The following is a 24248-nucleotide window of genomic DNA, read 5'->3' as shown; positions in this document are numbered from 1 at the left end:
ATTAGCTGTATATTAGCCGCAATATTATAGTTTGAAGCAAGACATGACCTTTGTGTTTGCATTTTTGTCGTGACGTAATCCTCATCCAATTAACAAGATTTCAAAAGAGTGACGCACGCATGTCGTGTCAGCCTATTGTAGCTTATTTTAGACACTTTCATGTTTGCCGCCCTTCCAAGCTTTGAGTCTCGGTTGGAGAGACGTTTCCCAAACCAACATTTCCTTCGTTCAATGATCGAGTATCATTCGTATAACATTTGCACGTCAAATAAGCTGTTTTTCGCTAAATTCGTATGTGATAAAGTTGCAATGCATAACAATTATGATAATATCGACTAAATCATTGCGTGACTCAGCAGAACTTAGAGGAAGCCATGGGGCTCTTGGTTTGTCAACTGGTTACCACTTTATGGAGAAATGCAGTTCTTGTAGATTTATTTCCATAGCAAATGCGATGCATCAAAATGAGTTTACTTTTCACTTAACAAAAATCAGATTTCAATGCATGTTAATTATAATGTCCACGAATATTGTATTTGGCTTGTAATATAGGTCTTAATATTTATCAATAACCCTCGTTGGAAACTGTTTTTGCTGCCATGAAGTACAACGATACTGGTCGTGTCGAAAATGGCCAGGTATCAAAGCTAGTAAAGTTGCAAGGAAATGAAACGGTGAACTAATTAAAATATCGATGTATATATATACATGAGGCCGGTAATTTTCATTAACGAAAGCCGCGTAATCCCACAAAGACGCAGGTATCCGTAGGAATAATCCTGTTCATCCGCGTTGATTTTTATTGCATTTGGCGTTCTTAATATGGAAATCTGTCTGACCTTTTGTAAGCTGGTCTTCTTAATTTAGTGGTAATTTTAAGCAGGACAATAGCATCAAGGGATTAAGATGACACTTTTTGTAGGTTCGCATGTTTTTTTACACTGTAATTAGCGAACGTGGTCACCTGCTGTGGTCAGGTTCTGCCCACCGTAAGACAGTAATAACTTCGAACACCGGGTTACAATAAGATATTGATCCTTTGTCGTAGGGTTATAATGAAAAATACTACCCTCGTTAGAATGTGTTATATGAATGATACTGATTGGATTCATAGGAATGAAATGTTACATGCATGAAAACGATACACCTATAACCAATACGGGCATACCTACGATACATACAAAGTATGCATACCTACGATAGTTAACACCTAATTAGTTTGTTTCTATCGCTGAAAAAAACACTACGTTTTCCTCTCAAGTTTAAATTCACAAATTGTACGCATCTTTCGCATAGCGTAGATGATGCTAGGAATGTCATCAAGAGCCAACTAAAGATTTTCTTATTCTGTAAAATAGGTAAATATCTTGTACACAATGAATAAGTTCTGCATGAAGTTTCACTGGCTCTACCATCATTAATCATGTTTTGAAGCAATATACAACACACAGCGTTCGCAGTTGGAGAGTATATATATATGAATTATTTTCCCAACTCTTCTTTTTTGGCCCTTAAGGCGCGATTTTTTCCTACTGTTAAAAACTTTACACAACTTAACGTCTGAACGCAACAATCAAATGGAACCATGATTGAGCGAATGTCACTCACAAAACCTGGCTAAATACACGTGAGTGATATTTCATATATTGACATGTTGTGGGACCCCACACTGCTCGATCGCTGATGTTTCAAATTCCGCGGTGAACATCTGTCGCCAAACAACTATTTTACGCATCTATCAACATATGTCGCATTCAATACACAACAACTTTATTTCATAACTAAAATATCTTTCCGTTGTTTTTTGCGGTACAGTTGCATGCAAAGTCCTATAATATTTAAGTTTTTTATTGTTTATTGTTTGCTCAACTAATATAATCAAATATAAAGCGGCCACTCTTTTTCTATCTCATGAATTTTGTTCTATGAGCAAGAAGATGAATGGAACCCATGTAGCAAGACAATGCCGGGTCTAAAAAGAGCATCGCAGAATGAGTAAAACTGTAAATCCTGGCTTCGAAATACTGTAAAATTAATCAGAAAGATACAGCTATGCGAAATCGATAAATTTAGAATATTAGTTGTATTACGGGCGAAAAGACAACCAATTTAGCTTCAAAAAAGGTATTTTTCACGGCGCGTGATATAAAAGTTTCCCAATTTACGAACTTTGCAGGACTATATTTTCGACGTTCTAAATATTTTGTAATTATAAGTAAGCAATTGCGGTTTTTCTATTTTAATCATAGAAAGCTCTAATAACCACCCTCTAACAATCACCCTGAAATAACCACCCTGAAATAATCACTCTCCAAAAGCCACCCTCTAATAACCACCATGAAATAACCACCCTCGAATAGCCACCCTGAAATAACCACCCTCTAAAAGCCACCCTGAAATAACCACTCTCTAATAGCCACCCTCCGCTATGATAACCACCCTCTAATAAACACCCCCTACTATGATAACCACTCTATAATAATCACCCTCCAATAACCACCCTCTACTATGATAACCACTCTCTAATACCCCTCTATAACCACCAAATATCTTAATTCTTATAATCAATCTGAGCCCGTCAATTGACACCGTCCAAAAACACTCCGGCTAAGTCCTAAGGATCTCTCCTCCTCGTTTTAACGTTATTTATAAGGTTTGTTTTTGTTTTAATGCCAAAGTCATTAAGTAGGACTTAAATTTTGAGTAGGGGAGCTTTTTTTGATATATAGAGCTCCGGGGCTCCTTTCGATAATAACAAACATAACTTTTCAGACCCAGTTCATGATGCAGACCTCACGATTTAACGAAGTCTGGGTAGAAAGATGATTTAGTTCCCGTGAAAACCTCGCTTTTAATTAATAATTCTAACCTAAAGCAAGATTTTATTTCCGAAATATTTTAGCCTTAATTAGTTCATTCTTTCCTAAATGACACTTATTGTTCTTCGACTTCCGAAACAGACGAAGTTTTAAAAGTCTCTAAAAGCAAAACAAACGAACACAGCGGACGTTTCCGTTCCCTGGCCGGCTATTTCCGATCTTGATAGGCTCGCTACTTAACCCACATCAAAACCTTCAGGATTCTGCAGCAAATTAAGTTGTTTTCACGACCCAACTGTGAATTGCTCGTATTTTTGGCCTTTTCTACGGACAAAAACAGTAGGATCAAAACGTATCCTTTCTTCGTAATGGGAACCACTGCATGCGCTCATGATAAACGTTGCCTTGGAACAAACGAGCTGATATTTCAACTTTCATTTTTTAATTGAAAGAATATCAAAAATTCAAATAATCTTCCCCTACGGGAGGGGTAAACGACATTAATTCTTAACAACATCAAGCTGGCTTCAATTTTCACTGATCAGAGTTTCTATACTGCGTGGGTATCATACCCAGTTCATTTCAATGCAAAAAATTCAGTCTTGCTTTTTTTGCACACTCTCAACTCTCAGTAATGCTCAATCCAGGCACAATTTAGCAATCATGCTAACGTTTAGGAATGAAATATTACTATGAAATATTATAATATACGTAATATTCATTAAACTTAACTATGCTTTGCTGGTGATGAAGTTAAAGTACATGCACTGAAGGAAACCTCTACTATAAAAGTGACTACAATTTTCCTCGTTTTATACCCCAATGAAAGTATACTATATTATCCCTATAAACATATGTAATCACACAGCATACATAAACATGATAAGCGCAAAGATCGAAGGCAACTTGCATTAATAATGCAAAAACAGTTTAAAATCTCGGCACGAATTACTCAGCATGCATGTTTGAAAAATACGACAAACTTACTTGTCAGAAACAATTGGGGCAATAAAATTTCATGATTAATTATTGAAGATCGATGCATACGGTATGTAGATGATATGAAATCTGAATCATAATTACAAAAAGCTTTTATTGAAAAGCCACTCAGGTCGCACAAAGGTGAACTCTATTTGGATACAGTTGTGTGGCCAAGTTCAGTATATAAGAGTGCTGTTTTCACGAAAATAAATTCTATACTCACATTCTTGCGACTCGAATTAATAATTTACTTTATTGATTGCTTAGTCTGTAGTTTATTGGCGACAATCACGTCCTTGCAATGGCTAATCAGCAAACTATATACACAAACATCGGAACAGAGTTTGCAATATAACGTGGAGGACTTTATGCAAACGTGGCGTTTTATCTTCAGTCATCATAATGCAGTAGATTGATCTCATGATAACATGCATTCAACACTATATTTTACCACGCCTATCTCAAGAATGGGGAACATACCCCTATAATAGAAACCCTCAGAACTATACAGCCTGACATTTGCGCTATGAAGTGCTTTATATTGTTAAGCGTGCTGGAATTATAGCCAATTTCAACCCTAATATGGAGTTCGGCACACGTGCATGTAGCAATGGTTGATCAACTAATAGTACTCTCAAAGTATATTAAAATATAGATGATTGAGACTTTGAAGATGAAAATGCTGAACAAAGCACCTCTTTAACCACCAAACATACATAGAGCATATATATATATAGAAGATAAATATTCATTTCTGATATTCAATATAATTGTGGTTTAACAGTCACCATGCCTGAACTCAGTCTGTGTGTGAAAAGGATTATCCGTCTACGTGCACAAGGGCGTCCCTTGTACCGTTTAGGCGTCCAGTTCTCACGGTCAGAGGGAAAAAATATTTCTAATATAAATTGGCTCCAACGCAAATTAATAGCGTTTGTTTCCGCTTTTGTGGGAGAACACAAAAAACTTTTACGATGCACACGCACGTAATCTCAAATCACCGTGGCAAGATTGTGAAGAACGTTTTGCGATTAGCTTTCGCTTTTCCAAGTTAAGCATATATCATTTGGCGCATATTTTTCAAAAGATTTTCGGCAACACTTTCAATGAAGAATATTGCGCCAAATCTTTACAATTATCGTTGAGGACACTGACCAGTGTCGTGATAACTTTGAGAAATGACATTGGCGCGCGATAACCACAGATAAATATCTCAAAGTATTTATAGTAGCCAAGCTATCTATAGAATTCATCATGCATAGGTATACATACTGTGTAATTTAAGCAGAAACTAAAATTACCTGCATATACGTATCTCTGGGTACCATTCGGCTGAATCGCATCACATTGTTGAAATCTTGCACACAAACCCTATATAAAAAAGATTGTATTCCGTGTCGATCATTCGATACATTTGATGTTTGACATATTTTTTTTTCGTTAAGTGAAATAAAAATTTTCTCCTTGACTTGACTAAGACAATACATCACACTTGGCCACCACGCCCCCTTCTGCTTTTAAACGGAGCATTTGTTTTGAAAGTCAGGTAGAACGGTGGGAACCTAAATTATTGGTCTTGCTTCGTTAATTCTGTATTTGTATACTACATACTAGACCTCGCATACGAGTGTGGAGCGCAGACTGCTGGAATATTAGAAACGTTTAACAATTGGATCGAAACAAAGACATCATTCACTTGCTATGCATTTTGTTCGTCATCCTCTCTACGTGTTTTAAAGATATTTCAAGTTGATGATGTGCAATTTGAGGGAAGTCATTTGAATAAAGCTTTGTTTCACTCAAGTTTGACTCGAAATGTAGTACTGACGAAGTGTTCATCCGTGTTCATATTGTTCAGAGCGTCCGGAGTAGTCGAAAAGTTCACATCAAAATTACGAATCTCTGGAGGCTTGTGTAAAAAGTTGCTGGAAGACAAGCCAATTCTTAAGCAACGTATTTTTCTGATTTTTGATCGGAATTGTCGCCGTTACATGGGGAAGCGTGGATGCGTGAGAGGAATTCATAATTATAGAGTCACTTTATGAATTCAGGACACACGTTGAAAGATTTGGAAAAGATATACTGTGTTATTACGAAAGAGTTTCAAAGTCGGCGCATACCCTACCCTTGTTGGAGATCTTATTAAAATAATAATGAAAATTCAGCTGTTCTATCTTATCCTAATCACAATAACAACAACAATAACAAATTTAGCTGGCGGGGAACTTCATCTTCAAATGCCGTTGACAATAAATCCAGTCGTTCAAGAAATTGTGACTATACGAGGGCCAATCGTGCAGTTTTTCTCGGGACTGAACACGGAGTTCTACGCCAGGTTAAGCGTTGTCGATATGGTCGCTCAACTAGGACAGGGCTTGACTCAGGTCATGCGAAATTCCGTCCAAGGTGCGGTGGTTTTGGGAGAAGCCGCAAGATCAGACGGACTGAAGACCGATCAATTATTGTACAATCCTCGCAATAAATGGACAATAAACATCTCTTTGACCGATATTCGGGGAGTTTTAACAACGAGGGAGCAACATTTGTACCCAATTTCTGACAATATTACATTAAGTCTGCTACAGGACCTTGGAATTCGAGTCCTGGAAAGTAGATATAACTTGTCTCTTAGAGAACAAGCCGAACAATTGCACTTGTCAAATTCCAGTAGTTTTCAAGCTATTCAACAAGACTGGATTAATTTTGTCAAGTTTATAACGAAACGTAAGATCGACGAATTGGCAGCCAGACATGGTGTGGATATGAAAACACTTGCAAAGGCAATAAACGTGTCTTTGGGTGAGGTGTATGATATGACTTTGGGAGAATTGGATGAAATACTTTTGAAAGAGTTTGATTTTTATGTTTCAACAACTCCACAAACAACTCCAGAAGCAACGACGAGTAGAGGGACAACGAGATTACCAAGCACTTCAAGTTCACCCTCTTCATCAACTGAGGCCCCCACAACCCCAACTGAAGACCCCACAACCCCAACTGAAGACCCCACCACACCAACCTACCCCAAAACAAGTCTGCCAACACTACCAACCATCGGAAGTCGAACTACGGGTAAATCAACGTGGCGAAATCTCAATGTAACCACAAAAGCGGTAGGCGAGCCAACGGAAGAAAAGAGCGAGTCGACTAAAATAAACTTGGCTCTATTCATAGGAGTCTCTGGTGGCTTGCTTTTGTTGCTTGTGGCGAGCTCGTCTGTTTGGTGTTTCCGTCGAAAGCGAAGAGACACGCCGGAGAAAGAGAAAAATACAAATACAAACAGCGTGAATATGACAAACTTATGGTTGGATAAAACTGACAGCTCAATTCCCTCGAGTCCTGACGAGGTTCGAGAGAATGAACATCGTAGGTTCGTACGCAGTGTAAGTGCGTCTACGTTAGGAGTTGATTCGAGATTCAAAGGTCTTAGATACAGTTCTCCTAGACCTTCGTCTACGACTTTTGCCTCCACAACAAAGATTCCGATCTCGAGGAACAGTTTTATCTATGATAGCCGGAAAGAGATTTTTGTATAGAATAGTATTAAATATATAAAGAGCCGAGATATATTAGAACGAAGCGGAGAACCTACGCGTGAAGCTGTGTGAAGAAACACTTTTAGAATGGTACAGAAGATGACGGCCACCTTCTTCATCGAAACAAAACCTTTCGTTTTTGGTATTTTCTCACGCGGTGGTAGCCACTAGAGTTGACCTTCATCTACTGTATTTGATAAATACTCGACAGACTCCCTCTTGAAAAATCAATGAACTGTAAAGTAGACAAAATACAACACTTTGATACTCAAAGGTCTGAAGAGACATGAATATTTCCGCAAGTTGATATACCAGACTGTTGACCAACGAGGCTTCCAATAGAAGTATTACGATATAGAATATCTTATAGACCCATACCTCAAGACACATAGCATATGCGAACACTTGTCAAAATGAAATCACAATGATTTATATCACGAAAAGACGCGTAATATATAAATTGTACTTTTTTAAATACTAACAAGCACAGAGTCTGGGTATCCGTATAATATTGGACAAGGTGGAAGCCGAGTAAAATGACTATGGAGTTGAACAAATCTTTAACTGTATGATGCATTTCAGTTAATGTAAATTAATAATATTCTTGTATGTTTGCATGGTGACAGTCCATAAGAAATTTAGCTTGTAGGTACACCACGTAAGTATTTAATAAAGTATTAAATACTTACGTCGTGTACATACACTGAAGCTAAATTACTTAATATAAATTAGTAAATACCATTCCTAGGGTAATGTTAAGAATTGCTGATTACCAATGAGGAGGCAGCTATACTAATAAGCGAATGTAATTTAATTTATACCATGTATAACTATTTGGTATGAACCGTTTTCAATTGTAAATAAACCTTTTCTAAATAGCTAATAAATTTTGTTATGTTCCAACCGTTTGTTTCTTGAACGTTTGAACATTGAGCAAAATTCCTGTCCACTAGATATCTCATAAGTTCTTACAAGAAGTTCTTTTCAGTTTAAAAAGGAAAAAATAACTGAAGACTCTTTCTCTAGAGAGAGTATGCCTGACAAGTTCCTCGCGATAGCCTCAGCCGGCAGACGAGCAATATAGTTGAAACACAACTGCAAAGGGCTAATGAAGGTGAAACATTGTCGAAACGGTTCACGTGTTATTCCTTTTCACGGCAAAACAAGTACATAGCTATGTCTCAATATCGTTATCTTTCTGCTCTTCAACATCAAAACCCTTCATGAGCAAAACAACAGCGACGTTCTCGTTCTCGATGCCGGAAAGTAGAGCGCTTTTGAGCAGACGTTTACTGAGCAAGCGCGCAATTTCACGCCTTGTATATGAAGAATCCGTGTTGTAGTGCGTGAAAAGTCTCGATAATTCTTGTAAATCTTCATCGTCTTGTTCGGATTCCGAGAAATAGCATTTCTTCGAATTTTTCGCCGTCTCTTCTTCTTCCAAGAGAGGATCATCCTGTATAACAGACGCGCGCCTAATCACTATGGTTGGATTGTCTGGGTTCCACTTCACCATCTGAGGGACACGTGCATCGATAGGATTCACGTTCTGTTTCCTCAGGTAAGCCCGGTATTCTGAGTCGAGATGGACACTGGGAATTTCAAGAAAGCCTAGACCTTCGGGAGTTTTGCTTTTTAACAAATTCTCCTGTGAATTTTGCCGTTTATTTGACGCGTCGCGCAGGAATTTCCTCAACAGAAACAAGACATCTTCGTAACTAAATACTTTCCAGATACCTTCAGAGGCCAAAACTATCATTTTGTCCGTCGGTGCCAAATTTACAACACGAAACTTCGGCTTGTTAATAACGCATATTTTTAGTCGCCAATCTCCTTGGTTGCCCAAACCGCGCGTGGTGTCCAGGACTCCGTTCACGAGCGCGCATCTTTCCGTCTTCACGATGACTCCGCAATTTCTGCGCACGCGCAGGCGTTCCTTGCGGTTGTAGAGATCGTGCGATGAGGTAATCCCTCGAATCGTGTTGTTCCCTCTGACCAGAAATCCCCTGACGTTGCCTTCATTAGCGACGTAAAGGCTCTCGTTGAGAAGAAGACACGTAACAGCAGAGCAGCCGCTCCATCGTTTCCAGGGATGCTCTCCCTCACCGAGAAGTTGGATTCTGTCAATCCGCCGGTAAGCTTCTTGGAAAGCCGACTTGATGATCTCGGAATTCTGGCCATTTTCTGAGAAATGATGTTGCAGGTTTTCGCGAATGTCCCTGTGCAGCTCACGTGCGCACAAATTCGTGACGTAACTGCCGTTGTATCCTTGATATACGCCGAAAAATAGTCCCGTGTTTCCAAGAAAATTATCGACATGAACGGTCTTGGTTATGGTTACACCACGTTCCGGTGTGCGATGTTTGCTAATGCCGAGGAGCAAGCCTGAATTGTAAGCCTTTCCTTCCGTCCTGATGTCTTTCTCTGAAAAGGAACAAGTGAAGTTTTAGGAAACAAAATAGCTACAGTATCACAAAATAGGATCATTCGTTTTTAAAACAGTTACCATCAAAAAAACTCGATAAAGTTAGCTGCGCTTCAAAAAATACCCCACGAACCTCGCCAACGTGACGTGTTGATTACGTGTTCTTCGGTTCCTTCAACCTCAAACTTTAAAATTTCAAATGCCATATTTATCTTCTGAGTTAAATAGAAAATCTGCGCTTGGTCAAAAGCTTGCCTTTCCATTACATCTGTCACGGCTTTGTTCCTTCGACGGAGCAGACCTCGCATTGTTTTGGGCGGAAAATCTAACATGAAATAAAACAGGGAATTTAACCACTTTCTAGCAGGTGAGAAATTTCAGAAAAAGATCAAGTTGAACTCGTAAGTCGTGTACAAAGGAGAAATGGAACAAAACTATCCGAAAAGATGAAAGTGTATATTACAGAAGTACAAAACCTCATGGTGCATTGTTAAACAGTCGAAGTATAATGGAAGATGTAGTTTAAATTTCCATTGATTTGTATAATTGTTTAGCATTGAGTGGAGTTTATTGAAAAAGTAGAAAGAATCTGAGAAACTCTGAGGATAGTGTCAGTCATAGTTTATGGTATAAAAACAAGAAGTTGACGAAATGACTGGAGTCACTTCATTCAGACACAATCTGTAGAAACTCACCTGGGGAATATTTCAGAATATCCAAAGCTTCGTGCCTTCTTCGATGCCGGATCAAAGACCGCACAGGGATTTCATTTCTGCATTTTCTACAGAACACAACAACGTTGGAGTAGCGCAACGGCTGTGAAGATGCTGTTCCCACTCTTGACGTTGCTGTTGACGATAACATCCGTTCGCTAACATTGTCCGGTTTTGGTGTGGGACAGAACGAGGCCTGATCGCTATCATTGTCTCGTGAATGTTCCGTGCTATCATCGTTCAGTTCGAGTTCATAAACATTGATTGTGATCCCAGTCAGATCCGCACCACCGGAATTGCGGGCGCCAGACTCTTGCGGCTTCGCCCTGAAATGTTTGGGCAAAAACGGCAGCTCTTTTAGAAAACGTGAAAAAGACGACATGTACCAAGTTTCTTCGATAAAACTGAAGGATATTTATCGATACACGCATTCAAGAACACTGCAACTAACCAGTAACGTGAAAATACATAATATATTTCAGGATAACATAGAGTAAATATTGACATGCAATTAACTGAACATCTTGACAAATGCTTTCATTTTTCATTAAAATTTAACATGCTGTACGGAACCGAACAACTGACTTTCTTCATGAGATCTCAAGCAAAAGTTCACTCAATAACCAAATTCATTCTCTAGTTCATAGTTGTACAGCAATAAGCAAAATAACCGATTGTTTACTCAAGATGAAGTGAAGAACTAAATGTTTGCAAAAGAGCTTTAAATCGACTTAAGTTAAGATGCACGTCGTTAAAAAAATGCAAATACGAGGTTATTTATTATGCTTGCTTAGAGATTTTCTTTGATAAAATATTCCTTTGAATAACCACAGTTCAGGTTTAACGTTAACCAACAATTAATAATATAACACGGGTTTTTCGCTTACCCCAACACCATTCTGTGAAAAAATTCTGTTACCTTGAGTTGAAAGTCTACAAGTTGAATGTCTTTTGTGTTCTAATTGCAATAACTTGTTCTAATTGCATGCGTAAATTAATTATGTGATGTCATTGATACCTAACATGTTATTGGTCTTTGGGACAGATGAAAGTGAGATGCAGAAGTCTCTTTTCTGATTCCATTCATGTTATCAACATGCACTACAGTCTATCAACATACGAAAGCAATAAAAGAAAGCAATTGGTCAAAGTCTGGCAAATACTATGTTGTCGATATCCGCTAGAGCATCCAGTAAATGTTTGAGATCATTCGACGCTATCAAGCGCATTCGGGGAGCAGCACGTTGTGGTGTCATCGGGTGTCTCCGAGGGACTTCTAGCGGTGCTTAGGATCACAATGTTACACGCAGATACAAGGATAGCACCGATGACGCTATAAACATTTGGTTGGTGGTTCAGGAATATCATCTGAAATACGAACGCTAGAACGATATCAAACGTTCGAACCAGAGCCACTGTACTCGCCTTCTCTGTGCACAACGATTTACACAGCAAGCATTGACCCCCTAGAAATAAATTTGAAGTTTAAGACGCCTTCCACAAACAACTTACACATGCATTGCTAATTACAAAGACTCAGAACCTTTGAGCAATAAGTAAACTTTGTACTAGTAAGCTGACTCGGTGATGGGGAGAAATTGGAGCAATTGACATTGATTTCAGTTTCTCTTGACTTATAAGCTTTCAACTTGTGCTTTATATAAAACTCTATTTGAGGTTGAAATTTCAGTACAGTGAATTTTCATTAGCGTAATATATTTTGAATACTCACAGGTCAAATAACTCAATAAAGTAATTGAAAAAATGATTTGAAAAATGAAGACAAACTCAAAAATCTTACCTACGGCGCATAACCCAATAAGAACGATGTAAAATTGGTGGCCGCAGATGATGTGGCGAAAAACATCAGGTATGGTACACACAAGACCAGTTCCTATGACTCCAACCAAGGCGAGATAGAAAGACGATATGACGTAGTGCACGGATTGTAGTTTCTTCAGGGTTATGATGCTGATCGAGGTAAGAACAGCTCCACTGAGAGCCACGATGCAGGAGATAAAATGTTGCTTTGACTCAAAATTTGAGGCAACGCTACTGCCCGGCTGTGCGATCATCACCACGCCAAGGAAACACAGCAGGCCCGAGATCGCATCGAGTTTGCTCCATCTTTCAGAGAGAAAGCAATACGCCAGAATTCCGGTAAAAATTGGCGAAGAAAAAATGATCACCGTTGCGTCGGAGAGCGGCATGGTCTGCAGCGCGTAGAATTGAAAACAGAGCGCCGATGATCCGGCGATTCCGCGCAGGACGAGCAAGAGAGTCGCGCGATAGTTCTCTCGGTTGGGTAACGGATTTGCGCTGTGGAATATCATCATCGGGACGGTGAAAAGGAGTTGAATTAAACTTCGGAAGAACACGGTTTGAACGGCGTGAATTTCGTTGACAATGTGGACGAGAACGGAAGACGAGGCGAAGAAAAGACACGAGAGGATGGCATAAAGTAGACCCGGGCGTGAAAATATCCCCTTCAGCTTTCCCAGAAGCCAAAAACTTGGGATATTTTTGCCCAGGTTATTGCAAACATTCGCGAGTTGTGTGCCCATGTTGATATTTATGATGAAATGAGCTGCCGCCCTACTGACCTAACTTATCATTTGCTTTTCAAAGTAGAATAAAGATGCAGGTGTTTGTAACGAATTCAATTTTCACTTTAAGATCTCCAACATTTAATCAACACCCAGATACAACACTTTGACAACTTTGCCTTTTGACAAGATTTGTTTGATTAAATATTCAACATACCTTTTTCACCTGGATGTCAACTTTACATTGTTCTTTATAAAATGATATGTAGGTCATATGTGAGCCACAGATGGTAATGCCACAAAATGAGTTCTTTCAAATTGCTGCAAAATATAAGGTGTTCATCAAAAGTGGACTCTAGAATTGTGTATCCTAATAAATTGTGTAGCCTGCATTAAAATAATTGCAGTTAATTTCATCAAATTAATACCAAAAGGTGTATCTTTTTAAATTCAATTTCTGCAGATCCAAGGATTATACTGATTGCATGATTTGCTTTCAAACGCAAACTATATAAGTTTTATTTCATGGGGAACTTTTTTCATATTATGAAAATTGGATCCAGCCAACATATTGCTTTAAGCGAAGCCATTCAAACAAGTTAGGTTTACACATTTTCAGACTATTTTTCAGAAAAACTATTTTTGGATGAAACTTCAATGTTTAAAAAAATTCAAAATGTTTAATATACCACAATCACTTTCAAGGCTTTAGCTGTCATATCAGATTTTAAAACCTTGTCAACATTATGAAAATTGACAGGAATTACAGTCTTACTGAGACAGGTGCTAATCAGTTATGTATTTAAAAGATAGTGTCAAAATGGACTGTGCTCTTGGGAAGAGAAAACAATTTTCGTTTAAATACGAAATATTTCTTACAGAACCTAAGATAAATAAATCAGTCGTGCACGAACCTGCCCGAGGCGTGTATACATACTAGAAAATGAGTAAAAATACATACCTCTCATAAATCTGTTAAAAACATCTTCAAATTTCATGTATTACTGTACAACTTGTCAGTCTTTAATCTTTGACGTTTTCTTCATCGAAGAATACAACAATTTTTCCAAATTTACTAAGATTGTATATTTTATAGACGTTTTAAAATCAATTTCTTGAATACTTTTTTCAAAAGACCGACATTTTGAAAAATATCCAGGTTCGCGCCATTGGCCCTGACCGTCCCTGTTGATCCCATAATATGATCCCATTCATCCCGATGATAAGGTGGTTATCCCAGTTTATCCATACCATGATTTGCGCGCTGCAGAAAAAACATCCAGTGGTCTAAAAGACTTTCTACAAAAGTTTATTTTTGCTTTTCGGCATCTCACTGTACAATTCATATTTGCGTAATACGTTTCTTCTATATATTACATAAAATATTCGATAAATATACTATACATTTAAAAAAATCTACACATTTGTATGAACAATAAAATAATATTTGAAAAAACTACGATGTTCATGTTTTTATAAAACGTCTTCTGTCTTTTTACGGGTGGCGTAGCGACTCTGCTTGGCAGCCTTTGCCACTTGAGTGTATCTGACGTGACTAAAAACACTAAATATCTTATACTGTTGTTCAGTGTGTGTTGTTCAAAGGCCTTGACACATCTTTACCGTTTCTAAACTTTCTCGACAAAATTTATCATTCACCAAAGTGGATTAAGTGTTTGCAGACAAGTGGTGCTAAATGAAAATGCTTTCACAGCACAGTTACCTGATCGTTTTGCTCTTCAAAGTTTTTCTGGACCGTTCACAGCGCAAGGCTGCTTCTTTCTTTCCGTAAATCTTGTCTGTTAAACTTACTTTCCAACTGAGCAAGGCGATAGCTTTTTGATACGAAAAACGCAGACATGACCGCCTTGTAGACCGACACAAACGGTTCCATCTGTTGCGCATGCGATGGCACGAACATACTGCTCGAAATGAAACTCCTCCAGAAATTCTCCATTTTTCAAATCCCACAATTTTAACGTCTTGTCGCGCGCTCCTGACAATAGAAATTCGTCTCCTGGCACAACCGCCATGGACCTGATGTCGTTGGTGTGACCACGAAGTTTATGGTACGTCGCTCCTGTCTTGAAGTCCCAGAGCAGCAAAGAATGATGAGGGCCTGAAATGATAATTTGGTATACTCGACCTCAGTAATGAAAAAAATAGTGAAGGTCGAATATATATATCGGTATATGGTATACTCGACCTTGGTGATAAAAAAATAGTATACTGGTAATAATGGTATACTGGTATTTATTGCTAACCTTTCGAAGCAACACGTTCAGATTCATGGTTAATACGCACGACCTGCTCTCTCCCAGCACCACCATGCTTTTGCAAAGTAACCTGACCGTCAGCCAAACGCCACTGCACGATGCTGAAGCTGTGAATACACACTGCAATGAGAGAGGCGCCTACGGCCCGCAGAGCTGCAATTCCATGACACTTAAATTTGTACGTTTGCACTATTCCTGCAGCATTGATTCGATGAACCTGCAACGAAAACAAAGATACCGTTTGTATCATTAGCTAGGACGCAGTAAGAGCATTTTCAGTAGGATTTTTTAACTAGCCAGGATCCTGGAAGTCTTCAAATTCACCTCTTGAAATCAACAAGTAATCGATGTGTTAATCAATCTGTGTTATTTATTAGTTCAATTTCGCAAGGGGCAATTTTGCATCGGCAAACTTGAAAAAAATAGACGGAGGATTTAAAGTTCTACCAGAGGGATTTCTGCCTAAACACCTCTTGAAAAGCGACGTCCCAAAGTGGTTGTTGTAGTTAAATTCAGGGATTTCAACGTACCTTGCTTCCATAGGAACCAATCACAATGTCTTCAGATTTGGGCACGAACGCCAGGGTGGTTATGGGATTCGCGTGGATCTTATCATGTGACCACAGTTGGCTCCAGAAAGGTGGAACTGTTTTTGTGACGTACCAAAATTTCACAGAACCACTGACGGATCCCGACACGAAGAAGGCAAATTCGTTACTTGGATGGCTTTTAACTTGGGTAATGGCTTCCGAATGAGCCTGATATTTATGCTCATCTTTAAGTCCTACGAAACAATCGTATAACAACACTTCTCCGTTTTCACAACCAAGCAATATACATTTTGAGCCAAGCGGAGTAGCACAGGCCACTTTAATTGTTGGTTGAACCACAGAAGGTTGAGGTAATTCCAATTCAGCCTCGTTGTTGTTATGAATAAGTCTTAACTCGACTCGATTTGCCTCGTCAACAAATACAAAACGTTCGTCGTCTTTCAAGATGCTAACCAAGCGTACGCTGGCTCCGGATTGGGTCTTCTGGAACGTTTGAACAATGTTGGAGCTCTCCAAGTCCATCAGAGACATCGTTCCCGAACTGCTCCCAGACAAAGCTAGTTTTCCATTTGATGTTATGTCAATGGCAGTAACTACCGAGTCACGAGGATGACCTGAAGTTAAAGAAATATCTGATGCTACATGACGTATGTATACCTGACGAGAAGTTAATTACAGTGAAATGAGATCTCAAGTAAACCTGGAATAAAAGGAAGCGAAAAGGAGTGGAATCTGAAATGAGTTGAATGAAGAAGCGGAATGAACTGAAAACTGGGGAGAATGCTTACCTGCATTGTATCTGATTTCACGTGATGTCGTTAGTTCCCAATAAATAAACGAACTATCAGTAGGAATTCCTGACAATATAGCCTGAGCGTCGGGCAATACAACCATAGACGTACACTTTGGACAAGGGCCTTGGCAAATATTCTGCACTACTTGTTGTGTTTTGAGATCGATCAAAAAAACTTCCATATTTCTGCTACACGTTTTGATCATGTTCTTATCACGAGCTTCGTCCATCGTCGCAAAGGCAGGTGCTATCTCCATGGTCGTAAACACGGGTAAGGTGATACACATTAATGGTACATCGTAGTTTCTCCAATCCCAGATAAAGACTTGGTCATCATTGCAACCAACCACGACCAGCTTGCCGTCTGGTGAGAAGCGAACTATTCGAGGTTGGTTATCCGGTCTCTCTATACCAGAAATATCGCTTCCAAGAATCAGGTCCCAGACCTATCGGAATTGCACAAAAATATATACATGTGTTTCTACATTTTAGCCTTGTATATTCTCTGGCAGAAGTGCTGAGCTGCTGATTTTTGAGTTCGAGAAAAATCCCGGTACACAATCATGTCTCCTGGGGAAGGTAGTATAAAAAGTTGTAGTCAACTTTTAACTATAGTTAGCGACAGAATTGGCAAATCGCAATCATGTATCTGTGAGTAAAGTTCGGAGTCAAGCAGCCTAAAATGTAGTCAAGCATTTTACACAACCGGCTCTTGTTTTACTTTACCTTAATCGAGGATGTTGCATCTTTCCCCAGTGTTACGACATGGCGACAATCGTCAGATACAGAGACATTTACAGCTCTTCTCTTTACACCTAGAATAAAGGACATACAATTACGTCCCCCTCAATACTTGGATAATATAAGGCGAAACGCTAAATAGCTACCAAAGGGTGCCAACAAACAATTTTATTGATGCAGTACCTCTAAAAGTGAAACATTCCTCGGCGGTCTCACAGTTCCAGACCTTGAAAGTCCCATCCATGGACGAGGAGACAAATCTCGAACCATCACGTGCCACTGCAATGTCGATGACGTCTCCCGCATGACCACGTGATCTGTCTTGCTTCGTGTACAAATCAGTGTCCAGATCCCACACTCTAAAACTCTTATCTTGCGAGCCGGACAGCGCCATTGTTCCATCAGAAACAACTGTGACAGACCTACGATGCATAATGATGATTGTGGTAAAATACCTGTGGTAAAATACCTTTCTTTACTTACCGCTTACGTTGTTAAACAATGCACTTCTACAGTGAAAGAGTTATCAAAACAAATTTGTTTGCAGAAGATGCATTCTGTTATAGAAAATGATTCATTTGTCATAACCCGGGTGGCGAAATATTGACATGCAGTCGCAGATACACAGCCTCTCGTAAAGTTACCAGATCAACCAACCTGATAGCTTGACTGTGGCCTTTCAAACTGAAAAGCAACTTTCCGGTGTTGAAGCACCACAATCTGACAATCATTTCTTGACCTCCAGAGATGATATATTTCGAATCTGGTGTGACAGCAACACAGTAGACGTCGCCTTGATGACCACGAAGACAACGTATTTCTTGATATGTTGTCAACTCCCAAATTTTCAACGTTTTATCCCCAGAGGCTGATACAAGCATCGAAGGATGATCTTCGGAACCTGGAAAACAACGAGAGCGAATGTTGCGTGCGTTAAAGCACAGTTAAATATCGAGAAAAATAAAGTTGAACTTGAAAACAACTAAACAAGTTCTACCAACGCTTTCAATGATGTTGTTACTCATAACTGGAAAAAACGCAGAGGAACACGTTTTTCAACTTCTAGGACCCAAGAGGGTGATTTTCTGGTCACACATGTGACATTGCTGTTTCTTCAGGCTTCATATTTTGCATATGTAACAAAATAGAATAGCATTGTCACGCGTGTGACCAGAAAATCACCCAAGAGCTTTAAAACAGTCTTATTACCAACGCAGTCTAAACCTAAGATTATCTATTCACCTACTTGTCGCCACAACACAGTAGACAGTGGCAGTATGACCGTTCAATGTAGCTTCTAAAGCTAACGTATCCGCCCGCCATAACTTGATGGTGCTATCGTGCGACGCAGTAACGATGTATGAACCATCTTTGGTGGTACACATGCCACGAATGTGCTGTCCATCGTGGGCACCAACCACACTTATCAGTCCACCAGTGTTCACGTCCCATTCTCGAAGGTTCCCTATACGTTATTAGAAATTAGTTAAATTGTTGACTTGTTCTCAAAGACCATCTAGAAATTGTCACTTTAGCAGTCACGACAAGCTATAGAAATATACTTTTAGTTTAGGATTGATACTATTGGAATCTGAAATACCAACAGTCACATTGAATAACTATTGTTCATATGCATAACTCAGCCATTTAAAGAATCCTGACAAGCAAATACTTTACTTATAGGACATTTTCTTTGAAAAGACTCTATGTCTTCGTTGATATAATACACCGTTTTCTCGTAGCAAAGAAAATTCAAGTTAAACGATCAAAATCTAAGAGCGTTGTTCTGTTTATATAAACACAAACAAATAATGAATAGTACCGAAACACAGGAAGACTAACTTGTGAAAAAATTTGAGATACTTGCCATCATTTGATCCAGTAAACAGTCGTTTATCATCTTCACTAAAATCCAGTGCATTTACATAACCACCTTCTCCAGCTTGTAACTCAAAGAGCAGATCATAGCTGTCCAAATTCCAAAGCCTTGCGGTAGAATCATAAGATCCGGATGCGAGAATTGTCCCACTGTGAGAAAGGGCCAAGCAATAGACGGCCATCGTATGTCCTTCAAGCAATTGTAGCTGTCTGCCTGCTCGAACAAACGCATAGATATAAAACAAATTTGTTCAAAAAGAAAGAGTTGTTTAAAACTGTTAACCACTAGGCCTGAGTTCAATTTTCATTTTTCAATGAATGCATATAAAACCCTTTGCTTCGCCGGAAATTCAAAAAAAAAAATATCGAATCTAACAAGAATCAGTCGAGATATCACTTTACCATCGTAAAATAAACCTCCTATAATTTTACCTACTAATTTGAACCACCATTAACAACTATCTTATAAAGAATGAGATGGTTACCTGTTTCTAATTCGTGAACCTTAATTGAGCCGTCCGCCAAGGCAGAAATGACAATTGTACCGTTCGCACTGATGGTTGTAACTAATGAAAATATAGTATCGCTGTGGTTTCGAAATATCCTGATTAGTGCTCCTTCCGGCTCAGACAGGCAGGGAAATAACGGGATAAGACGACGAGTCTCTTCGCTCGTTTTACGGGCAAGTTCCAATAGCTTATTCACGCTTGGATGTTCGTCTGCATACGATAGCAATCGACCTAAAACACAAAATTATTGCACACAAGAAAAGGTTAAAGATAATTTCAGGTATGAAGTTCCTTTGGTAAAGTTATCTTCGTTTACCCAGAAGTTGTAGACCGATGGAGTCCGGGTGCTTTTCGATAACATCGGCAGATAGCATCAACGAGGATTTGAGAAGTTTAATTTCGTGCGAGGCGGTGCCCAGAAAACGAAAATCCGAGATCAGGGAAGGTAAGTTGGTCTGCTTTACTTTTTGGTCGAGCCAATGATAGTTGAAAAACAAAGCGAGTAGTTCTCCGTATTCTTCCGAAGAATGAATATGATATGGAAGGTATTTGAAGTAGTAGTCTTTATTGCCCTGAAATCCTGGCCATTCACCGTCCTTGCAATGACTACGAAGTGCGTCTAGGAACATACGCCTGGCGTCGGTAATCGTCTCTCGACATTTTCCACGCGCAAAGTCCAAGATGAGATCGTGGACCCGGTAGCTGTTTTTCCCATGGATTTCCGGTCCTAGAAAGAGTTAAGAAAAATGTGGGAAAAATTTACACCAAAACTTAATTTCAGTGTTTCTGAAAATGCAGTTATATTCTCCTTTCTCTCATTTCTTTCTCTACTCATCTCCCCTTCTTTTTTCCCCCCTCCTTTTTTCTCCATTTTCCTTCCTCTCTTCCTTCCCCTTCCTTGCATTCTCTTTCCCTTTCGTCTCTCTTTCATTCTCTCCCCTATTTCTCTTCCCCACTTTTCTCTATTTCTCTTCCTTCCCTCGCCCATTCTGTCCACCCTCCCTCCCCTCCCCTCCCTCTCCTCTTCTGACCTTCTTTTGCTGTCCCTCGTCTTCTCCGCCAAGGACCTCTCAAAAAATACCTTTTTGAATCAGGGACTTCCTCTCAAGAACACTAAGTGAGCGTCTTCCCGCTCTGGGATTGAATATTTCTCTTCCGTCTCGTGGTAAAGACCAAAACAATTCAAGCATATCTGAAGGGATGTCTGTGTCTTCAGGAAATATGGCGAAATCTAGGAACCTCTGTTGCTCGCTTCGTTCCAAGCGCTGGTAGCTGACATTGATGGCGGCCAGTAGGTTATCATGTGGATAAGCATCTGTTGGAAACAGCGAACGTAATTCAGCCAGGTCAGCGTTCTTAAGATCATCCAGTATGTCCTGCCAATCCTGTTCCACACGAGTGTCGGTTAAATTTGAACCAACTAAGGAAAGAGCGAGGGGCAGACCTCGACACTGCTCTAAAAGTTCAACAACAATTCGTTTCATATTTGGACTAAACTTCGACTGTTCGGCTTTTACGTTTGCGCTTTGATACAGCAGTTTGCGGGATTTATCCTGTGCCATCGTCTGAAGTTCGTACAAGGCAGCACTTTTTAAGCCGCGAACAACATCAGCATCTCTCGTAGTGATCAATAATTGACATTTTCCAGAAAGGAAATCGAAGACACTTGCGTGTTCAACGTTCCAAACATCGTCAAGCACTACCAGACAATCTTTGCTAACCTAAAATTACACAAAATATTCATTCGACGCGTTAATATGCGGTCTAATCTACGCACAAATATAGATTCCTCGAACTTATTTAGAAATAAAAATATGGTTAACTTGGCCATAAATAACCGAAAATTTTTAAAAGTAAGTAAAAAAATTCCCGGCGATGACACAAGACATCTTGAGAGTCAATATAAAGTGATTCTGTTTGAAGACTTTGGAAGTCGAAAGTTTACAGTCTCAACCTGTGTCTTGTTTGAAACATATATTGCCCCTCAAGATATCTTGTCTTTTCAGAATTCGTTTTTTGAAACTGCGTTTTTTGCAAGGAGGCCAGCAGATATGGCCAGCTCTTCTGTTGTGATTTCTCTCATCGAGACGATTTTTGCTCCCAATTTTACTTCAGTAAGAATTCTTCATGATCGAAAATGACATAAGTAAACACGAGGCAGACAATTCCAAATGCTGTAATACATACGGTATTCGCTCGTAGCCACATCTGCGCGTCTTCAATGTTGCTAAACGATGCAGTCCCCCCAAGAGCTTTAACCAGGACATTGATCAGGGCTAAACAGTCCGGGGTTTGACCAATATCAAGCCAGACAACCTGACGTGTGATTGCGGCAGACCAGGCGATGGCTTGGGCTAGGACTGTCTTACCCAGGCCACCCATACCACGAATACCAATGACGTCACCGCTACGAACTCCGACCACGCCCACACTGTTATTTCCCGCGTCAAGTAACTTCAACAGCTCGTTCACTTCTGAGGGTCGCTCGACCATGTCACGGGGTAGATTGCGTAGCCCGAACGGAACTGTGAAAAAGAGTTTTTACGTGATTCTAATCTATCTATTTTACCTAATCATTTCCTCAAGGTCATAGTGAAAAAACAATTTTTACAGGATTCAAACCATTAAGACACCATTTCCTGCACTTCACAAATCGTTTGCTGTGCAAAGGCATTATTTATTTTACCTAATCCTTTTTTTTTAAATGTCACATAATATGTGCTCAAAATCTTGCTTGAAATATGTACTCAAATCATTTTGCAACAGTACTAAAATTTTAAACATTTAAAACATTTCGCAAACCTGGATAAAAAAAGTATGTTAACTACATAATCTAAAAACATTGTGAGAATAAAAATATTTGATATTTTAAATGTTTTTCCATGCACCAAAATATGCATCAAAATTTTAAAAATTCTCTCCTTAACTTAGCTAGTCAACAAAGCATTAATCTCTACAAATTTACCTTTTTTGAATATGCGGTTGTTCTTGTTAAACTCGTCAATTTGTTGAGCAAGATCACTTCTTGGGATAAATTCAACCATTCCTCTCAACTGAGATAAGTCACTTGGGGAGATCAAGCAAGCTCTTATCATTGCTGCCAAGATATCCAGCGAGGAAAGACCTTGATCATCAAGGTTTTGTAGAATATCATGACCTTCAGTTTGCAAGTACTCTCTCATCTTTTCAACAAATCGAGCTTGATTTAATTCATCCGACACTTGCACAAGGAATTTCCTAAATGGAGAGATCTTCTGATGTAAAGGATCTAAAAAGAATAAAATTCTATTTGTTGATTAAAACTTCACACAGGGCAAACTAAAAAATTCCTCAAGCAGGGTGGAATTAAGTACAGTCTAATAAAGCAACAAAACAGACAACAGATGCATAATTACCTCTATCAACTTTGAACTCTGAACAAATGTCATTTGCAATGTTATGCATTGAGATAGCATCAAACATCTCACAAAGCATCAGGCCTTCATTGCGCCCTGGTTTATTACGGGTCAACAACCCTTTCGACTCCAACTTTGCTATCAATTCCACAAATAATCTGTTGTCATTGATGTCAATATCCAAGATGACATCTTGAAGCAAGAATTTGAGCTGTTTCAGTTTAACATCTGGTGTTGCACGTGATAATTTTAGGCACAACTTGTTATATTTTTGGGAATCTAGTATGCAATTTGAAGTCATCTTGCTTCATTTGAAATCACCAAACTGCAATTTATAATTATAAATAAATATTTCATTCCATAATTATCATTCAAGAGCTAATTAATTGATTGGTTAATTAAAAGATGTTCCAGAGATGTTTAAACTGGTCTAATTTATTGGTCTAATATATATGAATAAACACACAGTAAAAATATATGAATTACTAGTGAAAGCAAAGAACAGATATTAAAATTATTAAAATATACTTGCCGCTTGAATTCCTTCGAAACTGATCCGAGACCGTTTGTTTCTACATTGAACCAGTCAAGCCACAAGGCTAAATGATTAAAGTACCAGGAAAATTTTTTTGAAAAATGGCAATGTTATCATTGAGAATAAGGCTGGTAATTCCTAGAAAAATACAATATTGAATCTCGTGATTTTGTACGCAACAGTACGCATAAATTAATTATTAACGAAGTAACGAGTAATTGATCATTGTAAACCCGCAAAGTATTTATATAAACAAAGGCATTGAAATTTATTATATCTATAATTAAGTTATAAAAAAGATTTAACGATACGAATCTTGCGACTTTCTAGGTAATAATTTACTCATAAGAATCAATATTGAAGTATTAAAATAAACGGATGTTGCACACAAAGTATTCATGAATGACGAATAAACGGTATTTTAAATTGATTTATCAATAATGTAATATATCGCGGTTACCTTCAGCTCCAGGGGTCATGGCAGAGGACACGACACGTCGACACTCGAGTATTTCGAGCCACGATTGATCATTGTTTTGCACAATTTATG

The 24248-nt window shown here is 38.8% G+C and overlaps 3 protein-coding genes across 5 annotated transcripts; all 3 read right to left on the bottom strand.

Moving 5' to 3' along the window:
• Nucleotides 1-8186: 8186 nt before the first annotated feature.
• LOC114517853 (protein phosphatase 2C-like domain-containing protein 1) lies at nt 8187-10080 on the bottom strand. Its single transcript, XM_028537685.1, has 2 exons — nt 9895-10080; nt 8187-9760 (listed from the first exon to the last, which is right to left on the bottom strand). Exons 1-2 carry the CDS (start codon nt 10067-10069, stop codon nt 8511-8513), a joined length of 1425 nt encoding a protein of 474 aa, XP_028393486.1. The 5' UTR covers nt 10070-10080; the 3' UTR covers nt 8187-8510.
• A 382-nt stretch (nt 10081-10462) lies between these two features.
• LOC114517857 (solute carrier family 35 member G1-like) lies at nt 10463-13038 on the bottom strand. The gene is made up of 2 exons (XM_028537689.1): nt 12276-13038; nt 10463-11940 (listed from the first exon to the last, which is right to left on the bottom strand). The coding sequence occupies exons 1-2, from the start codon at nt 13036-13038 to the stop codon at nt 11681-11683; spliced, it is 1023 nt and encodes a 340-aa protein (XP_028393490.1). The 3' UTR covers nt 10463-11680.
• A 1404-nt stretch (nt 13039-14442) lies between these two features.
• On the bottom strand, nt 14443-24176 carry LOC114517712 (apoptotic protease-activating factor 1-like). Of its 3 annotated transcripts, XM_028537515.1 has the most exons (17): nt 24159-24176; nt 23696-23836; nt 23164-23488; nt 22734-23036; nt 21956-22293; nt 20850-21489; nt 20085-20495; nt 19745-19999; nt 19249-19473; nt 18628-18846; nt 18039-18282; nt 17565-17803; nt 17367-17455; nt 16636-17086; nt 15827-16461; nt 15285-15513; nt 14443-15139 (listed from the first exon to the last, which is right to left on the bottom strand). In XM_028537515.1, the coding sequence occupies exons 3-17, from the start codon at nt 23462-23464 to the stop codon at nt 14829-14831; spliced, it is 4890 nt and encodes a 1629-aa protein (XP_028393316.1). In that variant the 5' UTR covers nt 23465-23488; nt 23696-23836; nt 24159-24176; the 3' UTR covers nt 14443-14828. The 3 variants fall into 3 exon arrangements, with proteins under 3 accessions (XP_028393316.1, XP_028393314.1, XP_028393317.1); XM_028537513.1 differs by lacking the exon at nt 24159-24176 and having other exon boundaries at nt 23696-23976; XM_028537516.1 differs by lacking the exons at nt 23696-23836; nt 24159-24176 and having other exon boundaries at nt 22734-23005; nt 23164-23239.
• Nucleotides 24177-24248: the final 72 nt, after the last annotated feature.

This window comes from Dendronephthya gigantea, unplaced genomic scaffold (genome assembly GCF_004324835.1).
Source record: "Dendronephthya gigantea isolate DGI-Jeju-01 unplaced genomic scaffold, DenGig_1.0 000009F, whole genome shotgun sequence".
NCBI classification, from domain to species: Eukaryota; Metazoa; Cnidaria; class Anthozoa; order Malacalcyonacea; family Nephtheidae; genus Dendronephthya; species Dendronephthya gigantea.
Note: the sequence above shows the minus strand (reverse complement) of the source record. Positions and strands in the feature narration are given on the sequence as shown.